The sequence below is a fragment of the Pelophylax lessonae genome (assembly GCF_965119305.1).
Source record: "Pelophylax lessonae genome assembly, chromosome: 2".
In the NCBI taxonomy this organism is placed as follows: Eukaryota; Metazoa; Chordata; class Amphibia; order Anura; family Ranidae; genus Pelophylax; species Pelophylax lessonae.
This window is the reverse complement of record NC_138769.1, coordinates 565,590,253-565,607,111: the sequence shown is the minus strand read 5'-3', so window position 1 is coordinate 565,607,111 and position 16,859 is coordinate 565,590,253. Positions and strand designations below refer to the sequence as shown.

At 44.1% G+C, this 16,859-nt stretch overlaps 1 protein-coding gene across 1 annotated transcript in view; it reads left to right on the top strand.

Annotated features, from left to right (window-relative positions):
- STAT2 (signal transducer and activator of transcription 2) overlaps window positions 1-16,859 on the top strand; it is a 130,772-nt gene that overhangs the window by 33,155 nt on the left and 80,758 nt on the right. The window contains exons 4-6 of the mRNA XM_082244373.1: window positions 1,216-1,311; window positions 10,071-10,163; window positions 14,778-14,856. Coding sequence (XP_082100499.1) covers window positions 1,216-1,311; window positions 10,071-10,163; window positions 14,778-14,856 — 268 coding nt within the window. The remainder of the gene's footprint in view (window positions 1-1,215; window positions 1,312-10,070; window positions 10,164-14,777; window positions 14,857-16,859) is intronic.

The window sequence follows — 16,859 nt, the reverse complement described above, 5'->3', positions numbered from 1 at the left end:
TTTTAAAAAAACAGGTATTGGTGCATCCCTAACAGTGATCATGTGATTGGGAAGTCACTTGCTCATTCTCGTATTAACACCCACTCAGTGGGCCACTAGGAGGGGGCAGCAAGGAATTAAACAACTCCTTGCTGGTTTATTAAACAATATGCTAAAATAGTGTGTCCATATAAAAACATAAACCGTTATGGATCCTATTCTTATAGTCCCTATTTTCATAGCAGTATGGTATTGGTGAATCCTGACACGTTTTGCCCGTTGGGCTTCTTCAGGGGATGAATTATCCACTTAGGTTCAAGATATGGCAGCAAGGAATTAAACAACTCCTTGCTGGTTTATTAAACAATATGCTAAAATAGTGTGTCCATATAAAAACATAAACCGTTATGGATCCTATTCTTATAGTCCCTATTTTCATAGCAGTATGGTATTGGTGAATCCTGACATGTTTTGCCCGTTGGGCTTCTTCAGGGCATGAATTATCCACTTAGGTTCAAGATATTGTATCAAGTAAAAACACAGTATAAGTTTTCATAAACACAATTACAAAGATACAAAAGCACACACATGTATGTTCAATAGTGTTGATCTCACAAGCTTACCCTGCGGTTGCATAAATGCCACCTGAATCTATAGTCAAAGATGTTTATAGTGATGCGAAAACCATAAATGTCCAATTGCATTTCTCTCTTGTTCTCTATGTAAACACTTTATTGTCCATAGTCCTGGCACAGGTGCACTTTAAAAGCTGTAACACATATTAGGCTTGATTTGCTAAAACTTGGGAGTACAAAATCTGATGCAGCTGTACAGTGTACCCAATCAATTGCTAACTTTAGCTTGTTCAATTAAGCTTTAACAAAAAAAAAAAAAAAAAAAAACAAGGGACTGTTTGGTTATTATGCAGAGCTGCAACAGATTTTGCACTCTTCAGTATTAGTAAATTAACCCCATTATTGGATTGTGGTCAAAATTGGAAATGGTAAAAACTCCCCCAGACAAAGGAGAAGGGCACATCGCTCTAACATTGGAATATTGCTCCTTTATTCTTGTTCTGTTGACAATGCTCAGAATTGTGAATTTAATGCCTCATTTGATAATGGTCGCCAGGACAAATAAAGAGAGTAAATCTATCCATCATGAAAAATTTGCTTTGGATACACCTTAATTCAATGAGTTTAAATAATCAATCCTTTTTTTCCCATTTATTTGCAGCATCTATACCAGGAAAAACCACATCAACTTTCAGAACAGATCCGTAATATTCTGCAGCAGGAGAAACAAATTCTCTTAGAAGCCCAAGAAATGGAGGTTTGTTTTTTAATATTGTAGAAAAAACTCAAGGTCACTGCAAATCACGTGTCGTTTTTTTTCTTCTTGGTAGCCAGAAAAGCGAAATAGTTATTTTAAAGATATGATCTGTAGTGGTGTCATGATAAATGAACCATCTTTTCACTCTTCAAAACTAAGCTTATTTTGTAAAGAATTGTTATTGTACATCTTTGATGTCCACCACAACCAGTTAATCCAGTTTCAACCTGTTTTTCCTTCAAATGGGTTGAGAGTTTCTGCAGGCAACAGCGCTGTTTTTTTTTTTTTTTTTTTTTTTTTTTTCCCCAAGTTTTAAATTTTTTTTTTTTTCAGACCCAGCATTTGCTGTTTTTAGACGAAGACAGTGGCATACAAATAGAAACCACTAAAAGTAGAGATCAATTTGTGCTGATTCCAAATAGAAATTGTACTGTTATGTTTATAACTCTGCAGTGCTTCGGATAGATCCTCCCTTCTCCAAAAACTTTGCAGGACCTGACTTCTAGCTTGAAGTACCCTGCCCTGTTGGATGTTGGATAAGGCCTTGCCTGGGGGAATTTCTTATGACAGATGCCAGTGTGTCGAACTGGGGCAGAATCCTGAATGCATTCTCAGTGCAGGAGACTTGGTTGCCAAAAAATGCTCATTGTCCCATCGTCTTGAGTGTCAGCAGTTTGGTTATCCTTGCTATCCTTCTTGCTGCAGGGTCATTCAGTCAGTCCTTTATTTTGTAGTGCCACAGCAGCTCAACCATCATGGAAGCAACAGTAGTTGAGTTGCATAAGAAGCAATGGTCCTGATTCTGACTTGGGTAGTACTGCATGTTCCAGGTCTATCCGTCACCCCTTCTAGGCGTGAAGAATTGCCAGATGGGCTTCCTAGGTCATTAGTGACTGGACCCAGGGGAATGGTCTCTGCACCACAGAGTGTCCCAAGTGCCCTGCCTGTAGTGCGTGACAACAGACATGGAGTCTGCTTCAAACAGGACAGGTACAGGTGCATCTCAAAAATATAGAATATCATCAAAACATTAATTTATTTCAGTAATTAAATTAAAAAAGTGAAACTCGTATTTCTCTTTCATTCAATGACAGACACAGCTCCTGATTCTTCTTAACCATTGGGTTATACTTCACCCTATAGGAGTAGGACACTAGACAGGAAAAAGCTTGACTGTGCCTATGGGCAGTCCCAGGGGGTATTCACCCACTCTCAGCTATAGGCACTCAGTTATTTTTCTGCCTAGTCAGGAGTAAGGATCTTGTTCCTTGCTAGGATCTTTGGTCCTGACGATTTTTTCTTTTTTTTTTCTTTTTAAATTGAATATTTTCTTATCTTTGTTCATTTGTTCCTGTGAGAATCTACAATTGCCGAACTGGGCGACGGACTGGATAATCTAAATCCAGAGGGTCCCCCCAGTCTGGCCAGCGAGCATGAGCAGACCGCAGCTCAGCTGCGACATTGCCCCACTGGACAAGGGCTGGCCTGCGAGTTAAACGTCTCGCGAGGACGCATACAACCTGGTCTGGGCCTGAGTCACAGTGTTTCTCCTGGCTAACAGCACCCACATTACGATGGAGCGGTAGTCTGTCTGGAGCAGATCCCACCCTGTTCCTGCTATGCTAAGTAGCTGTCCCCCCTCTACTCCTGGAGCGTTTTGGGGTGGACGTAGGTACCCCTCCCAGCGCCTCTACTAAATTTTCGGTGGTCACTGTGGGTCTTTTGTCCACCCCCCGGGTGAGGTTATGATCTGGCTGTTGCCACCTGCTCTTAAGAGGGGCAGGTTGGAGTTGCTGCTGACCGGGTTTTCCTGGTGCGCAATGGGGGGTTCCCTGCAGCAACCCTGGTGGTTGGTGACTAGGGCAGGAATGTCCTCTGGGCTCCCTGTGGTGATTATTGGGCTGGGGGAGCAGATAGTTTAGCATCCGTGGGTACGCGCCTCACAACTTAGGCCATGGTTTTGCGGTCTACTAGTTGGAAACTACGTGAGGCCACTGTGAGGATGGCTGAAGCCACTGCCTCCCGTTTGGGCATCCGCCCTCTCCTCCGCTGCCCCTGGGGCTTGTGTCCAAGCATCTGGGTGCCCACAAAAATTTAGGCCGCGGCCTACTAGGCCTTGCGGCCGAGTCGGGCGCCTCCCGCCTCCGTTGGGTGGGTGGCCTGAGTGCATTTAGCTGAAGCCTCCACTCTTCCTTTGGGCATCTGCCAGGCTGGTATTCGTGCACTTGGGGCTGAACCTCCCCAAAAATTTAGGCCGTGGCTTGCGGCATGCTAGGCCATGTAAAAGAAAGGGGTGACACTGTGGGGGCACTTTATTTTTTTAATGACAGCCTTGCCACCATTGTGTGGGGCACTTGCCCCTTTTAGCGCTGCCTGCGCGTCCGCGTCATGACGGGCGGCCCTCTTTTAGGGGGGCTATTTCCTATTATGTCCTCTATGGAGGGCTCGGAGGGCGACCCTTTGCGGGATCGCAGTTGGCAGCCTACCTCGATTGTTATGTTTTTCGGGTGAGCTTAGTATATAGCAACCCTACTGGGTCTGCGTCCATGCACCCTTAGTGCTCAGATAGTGTAAATGATTCCTCTGCTCTTCTAGCCGTGCAGGAAAAGGCACTGGTGGATGCACTGTTTGTGTCAGTGCATGACACTTTAAAAACAAGGTTGCGGTTGATGCTGTGTTGGAAGCGCCGGTCCCTTTTAGCACCCACAGGCCCTCCAAAGCGATGGGGGGTGTTCCCTTTTCCACTTACTTTAACAACATTGTCACAAAACAGTGGGGTTGTCCAAAACGCAGTGGTTCCTAAGCGCTTTTTGCTTGCGGTGTCCTTAGGAGGATTAACTGCGTTAAAGGTGAACAGTCCCACCTGTAGTGAACTCGTCGATTTGCAGGTTAAATAAAGCTACCTTCATTCCGGTTGAGGAGTCCCCGACCTTTAAATATCAAGGAGGTAGGAGGGCAGAGGCTCTGGCCCACCATATGTTCGCTGTGGCTGGTTCGGCACTCAGGCTGGTATTTACTATTGTCCTGGTGTCGCAAGCTCTGACCGAGTGGGCTAAACTTTTACCCTGGGTCCTGGAGGGGAAACTGCTTCAACCCCCCCCCTGGTCTGGTGAAACTGGTGGATCAGTTGGTCCAGGGGCTGCAGTTCATCTGTGATGCCTCTTTGGATGCGGCTCCTTTTGATTTTTAGGCTACCTGCATCAGCAGTGGTCCTTCAGCGTATTATCTGGCTGAAATACTGGTCTGTGGACCAGACTTCTAAGAAAGCCTTGTCCTGATCTCCCCCCTGTAGGGGATTGTCTGTTTGGAGCTTCCTTGGATGACATTGTTAAGGGTCTCACAGGGTAGGAAGAGTACTCGTTGACGTGGGCCATTCTCCTCGGCTCAGAAGAGGTTTTTTTTGTCCCTCAGGGTCTCAAGACCAGGGATCAGAACGCAGGGCCTCCACCAGAGGTTCCAAGAGGAACTGGCCTGGCAAGCCACAAGTGGGTTCTTCCATACCTGCGGACAACAAGATTGAGTTTGGTCTTCTCCTCCAGAAAGGTTCTTCCCTTCCAACCTGCACTTGATCCCAGATTACTTATGGATTGCTTTGGGGTAGTGCAAGACTTGTGACTTCATGGGCCGGTTCCGATTTTCGGAATGTTTTCAGGGGTTTTTACTCAAACCTCTTTACAGTTCCCAGGAAGGAAGGCAAGGTACATCCAATTCTGGACCTCAATGCGAGTACAGAAGTTCCGCGTGGAGTCTATTCACGCTGTAGTGGCGTCCCATCGTCAGGGGATTTCTTCTCGCTTCTGTCGACATCAAGGACGCCTACCTGCACAATCTAATATATCATTTTGCTGTGGGCGAGGAGCATTATCGGTTTGTGGCGTGGACCTTTTGGTCTCGCTCCTGCTACCTCGGGTCTTCACAAAAGTGTTGGGCCCGGTGCTGGCATTGGTTGAGGTGGGGATTGCGGTACTGGGGTACCTGGACGATTTTCTTCTGCGAGTGGAGTCTCCGAATGCTCTGATGGACAACTGGAGATTGCTCTCCGAACCCTGAGGGTGTTCGGTTGGATTATGAACCTTCAGGAGTCTGCTTTGGTTCTGTCCATAAAAAACGGACTATCTGGGTTTCTTCCTCTGAAAAAACTCCAGACATTGGAGGAGGCAACTCAGCTTGTGGTGTTCAGCAGATGGTCATCCCTCCTGGGCTTGCATATGGGTGCTTGGACTGATGGGGTCCACCCTTCTCTGTGTTCCAGGCTAAACATCCAAAGGAAATTGCCTTGCTTGCCTTGGATGTGGTTTGAATCTTTTAGGAAGTCAGACTCTCTATTTGTGCTCGCAAAGGGTTGTCCGCTTCTTCTGCGACCATTTCCAAATGGATCAGACCAACGGTGGTTCAGGCCTATTGCATCAGGGGTCAGGTTTCCCCTTTCCCTTTCAAGGAGCACTCTGCTAGGGCGCTTAGTGTCTCCTGGGCTTCCGTCATCAAGCTTCAGTGACGCAGGTTTGCAAGGCGGCCACCTGGTTGTCGGTGCACACTTTTTTACAAAATTTTTATAACGTGGATGTGTTGGCATCTGCAGATGCTACTTTGCGCTGCAAGCTTTGCTGGCTACTGTTTAGAGGATCTGGTCCTCTTTGAGAGTGTGTATTGTTTTTTTTTGTTTTGTTTTTTTCAGATGAGCTCCAGTTGTTTTATGGTTGAGCTCCATGTTACCTGGTTGGCTATAGTTAGCCTTGGGAATTTTTTTCTGCTCTTTTCCAACCCCTCATGTTTAACACTGCATTGTGACATCCCAATGGTTAAGAAGATCGGGAGCTGTGTCAGTCAGTGAACGAAAGAGAAAATGAGATTTTTGACTTGCCATAAAATCCATTTCTCTGATGTTCATTGACGGAAACAGCACCCACCTCTCTGTGTAGTTGTCTTTCTTCTGACACTGCTAACCAAACTGAGTACTTATAGCAGAGAGTGGGTGTAAACCCCCTGGGACTGCCCATAGGCGTAGTCAAGCTTTTTTCTGCCTAGTGTCCTAATCCTGTAGGGGCCAGTATAACCCAATGGTTAAGAAGAATCAGGAGCTGTGTCCGTCAATGAACATCAAAGAAATTAATTTTACTGGCAAGTCAAAAATCTCATTATTTTATATAGCTGCGTTACACTCAGAATGATATATTTCAAGCATTTCTTTTTTTAAAATGATGTTGTTTTATGGCTTACAGCTAATGAAAACCCAAAATTCAGTATCTCCAGAAAACTAGAATATTACATAAGACCAATTAAAAAAAGATATTTTTAATACAGAAATGTTGGCTTACTAAAAAGTATGTCTATGTACAGTATAGTATACACTATACCAATACTTAGTTGGGGCTCCTTTTGCATGAATTACTGCATCAATGCGGTGTGGCATGGAGGCGATCAGCCTGTGGCACTGCTTAGGTGTTATGGAAGCCCAGGTTGCTTTGATCATATGTGAAACCAGAGTGCTAAAAACCTCCAACACAGGGGATGGGTATGATGAATCAATTAAAAAAGCATAAGAAGCAATGTGTGTAGTAACTCACAAGACATAAGTAAAAGTCAGGCTGTGTAACATCATCAGATCTTTAAACATCCTCTGGGGGGAGGGAGGTGGTGATGTCCACTCCAAAGCGCCGTCCGTGGCTGAGTAGATGTTTAATGGGAGGAAAGAAAGCCAACAGCCTCCCGCCTCAGTGTACGATGAGCGGTCAGATGGAGGTGACCGACGGCTGCAAGGTTCCGTGGATGGATGGACGCTCTCCCGTCACCAGGGGTGGTGAGTACAAACAGCAAAGGAACGGCAGGCACGACGCGTTTCTGAGCATGCGCGGGGTCGATGTACCCGGCGCTCTCTTTCCTCAGGTGCACCCACACACACTGCTTACTACACACATTGCTTCTTATGTATTAATAAACTGTCTACACTTGGAGCGCTTCTCCTTTTTTGTTTTTTTCAGGTTGCTTTGATAGCGCCCTTCAGTTCGTCTGCATTGTTAACTCCCCAAATCATCACGGTCTGTGGAAAATTTTGCATCTCATTTGGAAATCCAGGTCCCAGAAACGGAAGAGGAAGGAGGAAGAGTAGAGAGGCACACATTTCAAGTTGCATGAGGTCCAGGGTGAAGTTTCCACAGTCAGTGATGATTCGGGTAGTCATGTCATCTGCTGGTGTTGGTCCATTGCGTTTTATCAAGTCCAAAGTCAGCGCAGCCCTCTACCAGGAAATTCTAGAGCACTTCATGCGTCCCTCTGCTGACCAGCTTTATGGGGATGCTGATTTCATTTTCCAGCAGGGCTTGGTAACTGCCCACACTGCCAAAAGTACCAATACCTGGTTTAATGATCATGGTATTACTGTGCTTGATTGGTCAGCACATTTGTCTGACCTAAACCCCATAGAGAATCTGTGGGGTATTGTCAAGAGGAAGATGAGAGACACCAGACCCAACAATGCTGATAAGCTCAAAACAGCCTGGGCTTCCATAACGCCTCAGCAGTGCCACAGGCTCATCGCTCCCATTCCATGCCGCATTGATGCAGTAATTCATGCAAAAGGAGCTCCAAGTTTTGGTATAGTGCATACTATACTGTACATGGACATATTTTTCAGTAAGCCAACATTTTTGTATTAAAAATCCTTTTTTATTTATTTATTTTTTTTTTTTAATTGGTCCAATGTAATATTAAAATTTTCTGAGGTACTGAATTTTGGGTTTTCAGTAGCTGTAAGCTATAATCATCAAAATTACAAAAAAAAGAAATGCTTGAAATAAATCGCTCTGTGTGTAACGCATCTATATAAAATATGAGTTTAATTTTTTGAATGTAATTACTGAAATAAATTAACTTTTTGGTAATATTCTAATTTTTTGAGATGCACATGTATGTTGCCAGGTCTAGGAACCCTCAGGCCTTTGCTATGAATGCTCTAGTGACTTTGTGGGTTTGGTTCCCTTTGATCTACATTTTCCTCTTCTACATCTCCTTCTGGTCTATACCACAGGATCAAGTCGGAGGGAGTTTAAGTGATCTTCATTGCAAAACACTGTCCCAGGACCATGCAACGTTCCGATATACTTAAGTTCCTGCTGCACTGTGCTTGAGCCCTTCCAGATCACCCAAACCTTCTGTCTCAGAGGGTGCTCTACCATTCCACTTTGCAATCGCTGGCTTTATCAGCATGGCACTTGAGGCCTTTCAGATTACCCTTTGAGATGCACACTGTCCTTCCTAAAGTCTGGTCCAGTATCTGTTTTTGATTATCATCAAGGGACAAGTTTCAGCCTTGGCCTTGGTTAAAGCTTTTTTTTGCAGGTGTTGCCCCCATTACTCCCTCTGTGTCTTATCTGGTAATTTTGTGGGACCTTAACCTGGAGCTCCCTGCCCATTTGAGCCTTTTAAAGATACTTCCTTGCCTGTCTTTACTCGCAAATTCTCTTTCTTTGTGTTTTTATCCCTATAGGGCAAGTGTCCAAGCTGGTGGCCTTGTCCAGCTAGGAGCCTTTCTGGGTGTTGCTTATGAATAAGTTTTTTTCTGTTTTCTGCCTTAGGTGGGTTCCACTCTCCACCTTTGCAAGGACATTGTTTGTTTTTTCTTTCTTATGTCCTCTTCTGAAACATCTCAAGAAGGTTCCTGTTCATTGCTTGGACGTAGTATGTTCCGTGAGGGTCTCCTCTCAACTACAGTTTTCTTAACATGATCAGATTTCCTTCCAGCCTTCCCCAGGGATCCATCAAGAGAATCCCTGCCTCTTGCTCCACCTTTGCTAGGTGGATTAGAGCTGTCACTCTTCAAACCTGTGGTCTATAGGATGGCGTTCCTTTTTTTCCTGTCAAGACGCACTCTTCCAGGTCTGCAAGTATTTCATGGGCATCAGGGATCAGAATCTCAGATTGCAATGTCTCCCCCATGGTCTTCCATTTTCATGTATAAGTTCACTTGGTGAAATGCTCAGGCCTCCTTGGCCAGCATGGCTGTTTATGCTTCAAGCCACTCTTAGAGGTTAGGGTTCTTTACCTGTATTATATGAGAAAGAAAACACTCACTTACCTTTTAGAATATGTTACTTGGAGTACAGTGCAGGACACTGGAACCTTCCCACTGTCTGTATATCCTCTCATAACTTTCTAAAATTAAGAATTGCTGACACCGGGAGGGGTTATATGGGGGTTCTTACAGCTTTGTTTGCCAGTGCCCAATTACCTGAAGGTAGATGCATATGACCAGGGGAGGACTGGGCCAGGGGGCAGAGGGGCAATTGCCCCCCAGGCTGCTCTGATGCCCCGTAAAAAGGCTGCACCGCTTCTGCCAGACATGCCTAAGGTTTTCTAGTGATGAGAAGTAAATAAAATCATTGCTGCTGCTGACCTACTGTGTGCGGGTTAAAGACAAGGACAGAGCACAATCCTGTTTTTTGTTGCATACATTTGTGGATACATGTAAAGTCACATTGCGGCCTCAAGGCAACTCTGCAAATTATGCTCCCTAGCTCAAACCCAAGTTACCAACTATGGGATAAACTAGGAGCATACTCCCCTGGAGGCAGCCTGCTTTGACATTCACATTTATGGCACTGTTGTGTTTTCAGTCTTGAAAACCTCAAACTGACAGCAGTTTTTTAAAAAGCAATGACAAGCTTTTATGGGAGAATTTCTTTACAGTATACCAAATAGTGAATGCATTTAATTTTTGCAGTGTGTAACCATCTGTTTCTGAATATGAATGGTCCTCATTACAGACTCAAAATGGGCAACCGGTGCAAGTAAAAATGGAGACGGGACAGCAAGAGGAGATTGAGCAACGCGTTAGTAAAGTAAAAGAACTAATCCAGGTAAGTAACCTTAAAGTGATTGCAAAGTCTTGTGTTTTTTTTTTTTTTTTTTTTTTTAATACCAGACATGTTATACTTGCCTCCCCTGTGCTGTTGGCTTTTCATAGAGCAGCCCATATATATATATATATATATATATATATATATATATATATAAAGCTGAACCTCTGTTTTTTTTTAACTTGTTAACTTGTTACAGGGTCCTCTCCATACCTTCTCACAGTGTGCAGCAAGTTGGATAGCCCCTGCCTCACGTATTGAATGGAGGCCATCCAGCATCACCCTTTCATTAATTGGATTTCAGTTATTATATTCATAGAGGCTCACCATCAAATGTAGGCATTACCTAGAGCAGTCTCCATGCAAATGCAGCCTGTCTAGGAACTCCTCAAGATTGGCATTTTAATATTTGGATAACTCCTCCAAAAGGCTAGCCCACTGCTTGCATCAGTGCTGCGGGTCCTTAAGGGGAGTATTGAGTCAGGGTGCTGGGATGTTTTCAGGAAGCCATGTACAGTGCCCTATCAGCCCCTCTATTATTTGCCTGCATTGCAGAGAGACGCAGAGAGACCCGGTGAGGATGTCGCTGAGTCTAAAATAAGAATGTGATGGAAACGTTAAGGTTTTATTCAAAACTTCATTAGCATGTTGATAGTGGGGGGAGAGGGTGTAAAATGTAAGCAGGGTAAACTTCAGCATTAAAGGGAAACTCCAGTCAAAAATGAAAATGTTCCTATTAATAGTATGTTAAATATCTTTATCTTTGATATTATTCATTTTCTGGCTAGCTGCTTGTGTAGCTTAGAAAGATTTATCTAAGCTAGACAATCAGCTTCTTCCTGTTCTTCACTGACAACGCTATCTCTGATTATCTGAATTTGCTAAGCTGTCTTTCACTTCCTGAAAGGTTGTCTGTCTTTCTTAGACAGGCATGCCCAGACCTGCCCAGCCCCACCCCCACCCCTCTTATCTTTCACAGAACACAATCTCCTCCTGTCTTTGTAGCCTTGTTTAAGCTGGATACACACTATTCAACTTTTGTGGTTAGATTTCCTTCAGATTTTCCTTTTCTATGTAGTGCAAGGGCCTGCCTGATTGCATACAAATTGAAAGTGTCTAGGTTTGACCTCATATTATATGGTTTTGGTAAGTCTGAAGGAAAAAGTCTAAAGAAAATTGTATAGTGTGTATGGCCCATTAGGCTAGCAGCTTCTCCTGAGAGGGAGAGAGAGAGAGAAGGGGGGGGGGGGGGGGTCACGTGGCCGGAGCAGTATATGAAAGGAATAAGGTGCAAAGGAACATTTTTGAAAGTTTATAGGGATACAGATACATTTCTATTGCTTAATGAGCGAGTAATGAGTTTTAGTTGCCCTTTCCACTAGTGTGGCTTGTCACACATGACAAGTGACATCCCATTGATTTCAATAGCACCCGTTACCATCTATGCCACTTTGAAAATCAGCAACTTTGAAAAGGTGCCTGCACTACTTTGATGCGACTTTGATCCAGAGTGTAAAGTTGAATTCAAGCTGCACTCAGTCGCACTCTAAATCGCACAACTTAAGAGTCGCACTAGTGGAAACGTAGCCACTTGGCTAGAGTGTGGCTTTGGAGTGCTACTGAGTGCAGCTTTGATCCAACTTTACATTCTCTAAAAGTTGCATAGATGGGAACGGGTGCCATTGATTAGTCGCACTAGTGGAAACGTAGTCTTTATGTGGTTGCCTGTACTATGATCATTGTAGACTGAGCTGAGACCCCAGAGCACTTCCAGCTACACTGACAAAACCTGTTGGGGCTTGGTGAGGGCATCTGGTGTTAGCTCACCTCTACAGAAAATCTGAAAAGGTGACCTAACACTTTAAAGAGGATCTATGCTGTCATAAACACAAAAAAGCAAGCAGAGGGCAAAGGACCAGTCTCCAGTATTGCTGGTAGGTTTACTACAGCTAATCTAAGCCTTCGGACTGATCTGTTTATACACTAGTTCTTTTGCGTGAAGGTGCCCATTTTAATAGAAGAGGAAAGCTTTCTTTCCTTCACGCTGCTTCCTGGCGGCCCTTTAACCACTTACCGATCGATCCGCCATGTAGACCTACGTTGGCTGACTTTTAAGTGGTTGTACCGGGATGGTGCCTCTAGCTAGAGGCATCACCCTGGTACAGTTTTTTTAGAGTCGGCGGTCGGCTTTCCGGTGGTAACGACTGATCGTTATGCCCCCCCTCCCGCTGCCTTCCGCGGCTCTGCCTGGGTCGCCCATGCGGCTTCGATCGGGTCTCCGATGACGTAACCCGGAGGCGGCGTCCATGACCTCACATCCGGGTTACTCGGCTGCTAAAGGCGCCGGATTTAAAAAGTGAATGTATTCACAAATGCCGTTTTCGGCGTTTTGAATACATAGAAGTGTAGTGGAGGGGTCTAGGGTCTTTAGACCCCCTCAATCCCTCCATAAAGTGTACCTGTCACTGCCTATTGCTGTCACAAGGGATGTTTACATTGCTTGTGACAGCAATAAAAGTGATCAGATTTTTTTTTTTTTTAAAGCCTGTGCTAAAATAAAAAAAAAAATTAAAATAAATAGAAAAAAAAAAATTTTAGCTGTCGCCGTTAGCTCGCACACGAAAGAAAACGTATACGGGATGTCACGCCGCAAATTAAATCGCTGGTCAAACCACACATGTGAGGTATTGCCGCGATCGCCAGAGCAAGAGCAATAGTTTTAAAAAAAGAGCTACACTCTAACTCTAAACTGGTCACCGTTAAAAATTTTTAAAGCGTCGCCTATAGAGATTTTTATTGACCGTAGTTTGTCGCCATTACGCAGGTGTGCGCAATTTTAAACCGTAACATGTTGGTTATCAACTCGGCGTGACATCATCTTTCACAATATACAAAAAAAAAAAATGGGCTAACTTTACTGTTTTTCGTTTTTTTTAAAATGCAGTGAAATGTAATTTTTCGTAATTGTTCCAAAAAAATGGTACTTGAAAGACCGCTGCTCAAATACTGTGTGACAAAAAATATTGCAATGACCACCGTTTTATTAGTCTTTGCTAAAAAAATATATATAATGTTTGGGGGTTCTAAGTAGTTTTCTAGCAAAAAATACTGATTTTAACTTGTGAACAAAATGTGTCAAAAATGGGCTCGGTCCTTAAGTGGTTAAGTTGGCTTTAATGCTGGGAGGCAGCGCTGCACTCACAGCACCGGCTAGAAAAGCACCAAGAATAGACCAATCCAGTACACCTAGAAAGCCAGATTCTGTATTTAAAGAACCTTTAAATATAAAAGTGCTAACAATTTAACATGGTTCTAAAGATAAAATGTTTATTTGACTTTGAAGGATAAGTTCACCTTTAGGAACATGTTACACTTATATTTAGGATGTACCATCCTCCTATCCACCCACCAACTGCCCTGCCAGTGCTCTCTGCGCTTGGTGACAGCGAGTGGGGGATCTTCTCCCCACACCCGCTGTCACAATTTGAAAACCGAGTGACTGAGCGGGGCTACCCCCACACAGCCACATCATTCATTCATAGTTTTGTGTGAATTAATAGACTACAAGAACCGTCATCCATTGTAGCCGACAGCTTGTAGCTCTCAGTGAACTTCGCTTGTGAGTGCTCTTGTAGTTCATTGATACCTCTTGCCATTCAGTTACTGCCTGCTCCTGAATACGCCTGATTGGCTGGCCAATTGCGTTGGGCGGGACATCTGGTGATGTGATTAACGGGCCTGTGGAACAAACGCCGGGCGGCGGCGTTTCCAGGACTTGCATCAGATCAAGTGGTTAATGGGACTGTGTTGAAGTCTGTATACATACATTTTAAAAAACAACAACACTGCACAATGTGAGTTCCCCTTCTTTTCTAATATTGGCGACACACAAATATCCAGGAGAACTGTCTGAGCAAGAGGTGGAGAGGCTGAACCCTGCTGCCAGAGTACCCAGGGGAGTCGTTCCCCCAAGCCTGCCATAACTTCTGTGCTGAACATGAATACAGTTTATTTGGTGCTGTGAGTGTGGGGAAGCACTGCATTGGCACTGAGCACTTTGTGGAGCATGAACAGCTGACTGTTCTGGCAGGGGGGGCGGTCCCCCTATCAGAACACAATAGCACAGCAGGGGAGATCACTGTACAAACTTTGAAATGTTAGTACAGCGGCTCCGATCTGAGCTGTTCGTTTTTTTTCATTCAACCTGCTATTGGTGTGTATTAGGCTTAAGTCTTGCTTCACACCTTATGACTGTTGGTGAGCTGTGGTGTCATTCATTATAAGTTGCACTCCAGTGCTCCACTGTAACACACCTGTATTGAAGCCACAAAGTATGGTAATGCACTACATACAAAGCAGAATCTGTTCTATTGAAGATAGAATAGCTTCTTGGTCAAAAACAGGCCCCAGCACCCCCACACCATTTGCATCTCATTATTGGTGCATTTCTATGATGCCAGTTGTGTGTTACCAGGGAGGGTGGGCAAGGTTTTCACCACCATTTTTCTTGTCAATCGAAATTTGAGGAACATACTATTTTGCTGTTCTACACTTTGTTGCAAGGATTTATGCTAATGTCAAAATATTCACAATCTTTGATCTATATGTTTGCAGTCTGTAGATCAGAAAGTGAAATTTCTAGAAGAGCAGCAAGAAATTTTCGACTTCAGATGGAAAACATTCCAGCGAGAAAGTGAGTATTTTATTTTTAGTGATAACATAAAAAAAAATGAATTATAATTATGAAAATGACAAAGATTGTCTACAAAATGTACATTATTGAAATATTCAGTTGCAATTTCTTCATGTTTCTAACTTAAAGAACCAGTCTGGACTAATAACTTTACCTATGCAGTTAGGCCCTCCCCACACTGCATGGGTTAAATGTTAGTTTTGGCTACAGGATGATGACCATGACGAAATATTCAGTTTATTACCTGCTCCCCACAGGCTTTCCCCCTCTGTATACGACCTGTCCCTCAAAGCACCTCCTTTTCTGCTCGACGATGTCATCAGGTTCAATGCAGGACTAGTATACAGTTCTGCATTAAACATGAGGACAGCTAGAGCCTACCCTCATTCCGGGAGCATAGGACAACAGAGAAGAGCCCTGGCTGTCGGAAGAGCAAAGAGTAAGGTAAGTATTTGCACTTATTCATTATCCTCTGGCCCCCTAAACAAGCTTTTAAAGCGGTGTTCCAGCCTCCCACTCCAAAAATTTAAAGTCTGCAGCTACACATACTGTAGCTGCTGACTTTTAATATTAGGATACTTACCTGTCCTGGAGTCCAGCGATGTCGGCAGGGCAGCCAATGTTTCCATCGGCTGTCGGGTGCTGCCGCTGCCATTGCCAGTAAGGGAACCCGGCAGTGAAGCCTTGCGGCTGCACAGGCGGGTCCCTACTGCGCATGCGCATTCGGATTGGCACGGCGGCGGGGAAAGGAGGAGGGGGCCAAACTTCTGAGGGGCAGCGCCGCGGCGCCATCTTCCGGAAGTGGGGAAGGGTACCTGTCAAAAACAGGTACCTGTTCCCCCCCCCCTCCCCCCTGAAAGGTGCTAAAGGTGGCACCGGAGGAGGGTAGGAAGCAAATGAGTGGAAGCAAATGAGTGGAAGTTCCACTTTTGGGTGACACTCGTGTAGTTCAGGGGTGAAGGTCCAACTACATAGGTACATTTTACAAAGGCCCAAAATGAGGCTTTAACAGTTACTCCAATCTTCTTTTTTTTTTTGGTTTCATTATAAGTATAAGTGAGCCATATTTAGCTTTTCTCTATATTTATATTGTCTCTATATTGCTTTTTAGATGTTCAGTTAATCAGAAGTGTTAAAGGAAGAGAATACATTTTGGCAGTTATACAAGTGTTTTAGAAATGGGAGGTACCTGTTTCAGGAGTGTTGCTGGAAAAAATGAACCCCGAAACGAAAACTTGAATCTGTCAAAACAAAACGGCAAGGCTAACCCAAAGGTCCAGAGTCTAAAGATGGCCATACATAGGTCAGGTATTTTTGTTCAACTGTTCAACCAAGGGGTTGAAATAAAAAAAAAAACTGACCTGATTCCCTTTATCCACACATTTGATGTGGATGCAGTTTTCCTCCCCACTGTGTCGTATTTTGACAGCAGGGTGACTTCCCTGCCATCAGCATATGCATTCAGCGCTGCAGTCTATTGACTGAGTGAGAATATACTGACAGGGCAGCTGAGCAGAAGTCTATTGGTAGATCAACTTCTATTTAACTGCAGTGGCCACACATAGATCAAAATTACTCCGGTCATTGCTGAACCAGCTGAATTTCTATGTATGGCAGGATCTAATTGTTTATAGGCAGCTTCTTGTGTATAGGCAACTTTACAGTAAACCAACACTTACGATAAAAGTTAAATGAACTGACAGACCAAGATGTACAGTGCCTTGAAAAAAGTATTCATACCCCGGTAAATTTTCCACATTTCTCTTTCGTCCGTTAACGGACACAGCTCCTGAACTTCTTGACCATTGGGTTATACTGCCCCAAAGAAAAAGAACTTGACTACGCCTATGGGCAGTCCCAGGAGGTATACTCCCCCTCTCTGCTAGAAGTATTCAGGGGTAAGGACCTAGTTCCTTGCTGGGATCAATTTTTTCTTTTTAGATAGATTTTTTTTTCTCCTGTTTTTTTCCTGTGAGATCTACAATCAACTGCCGGACTGGGCG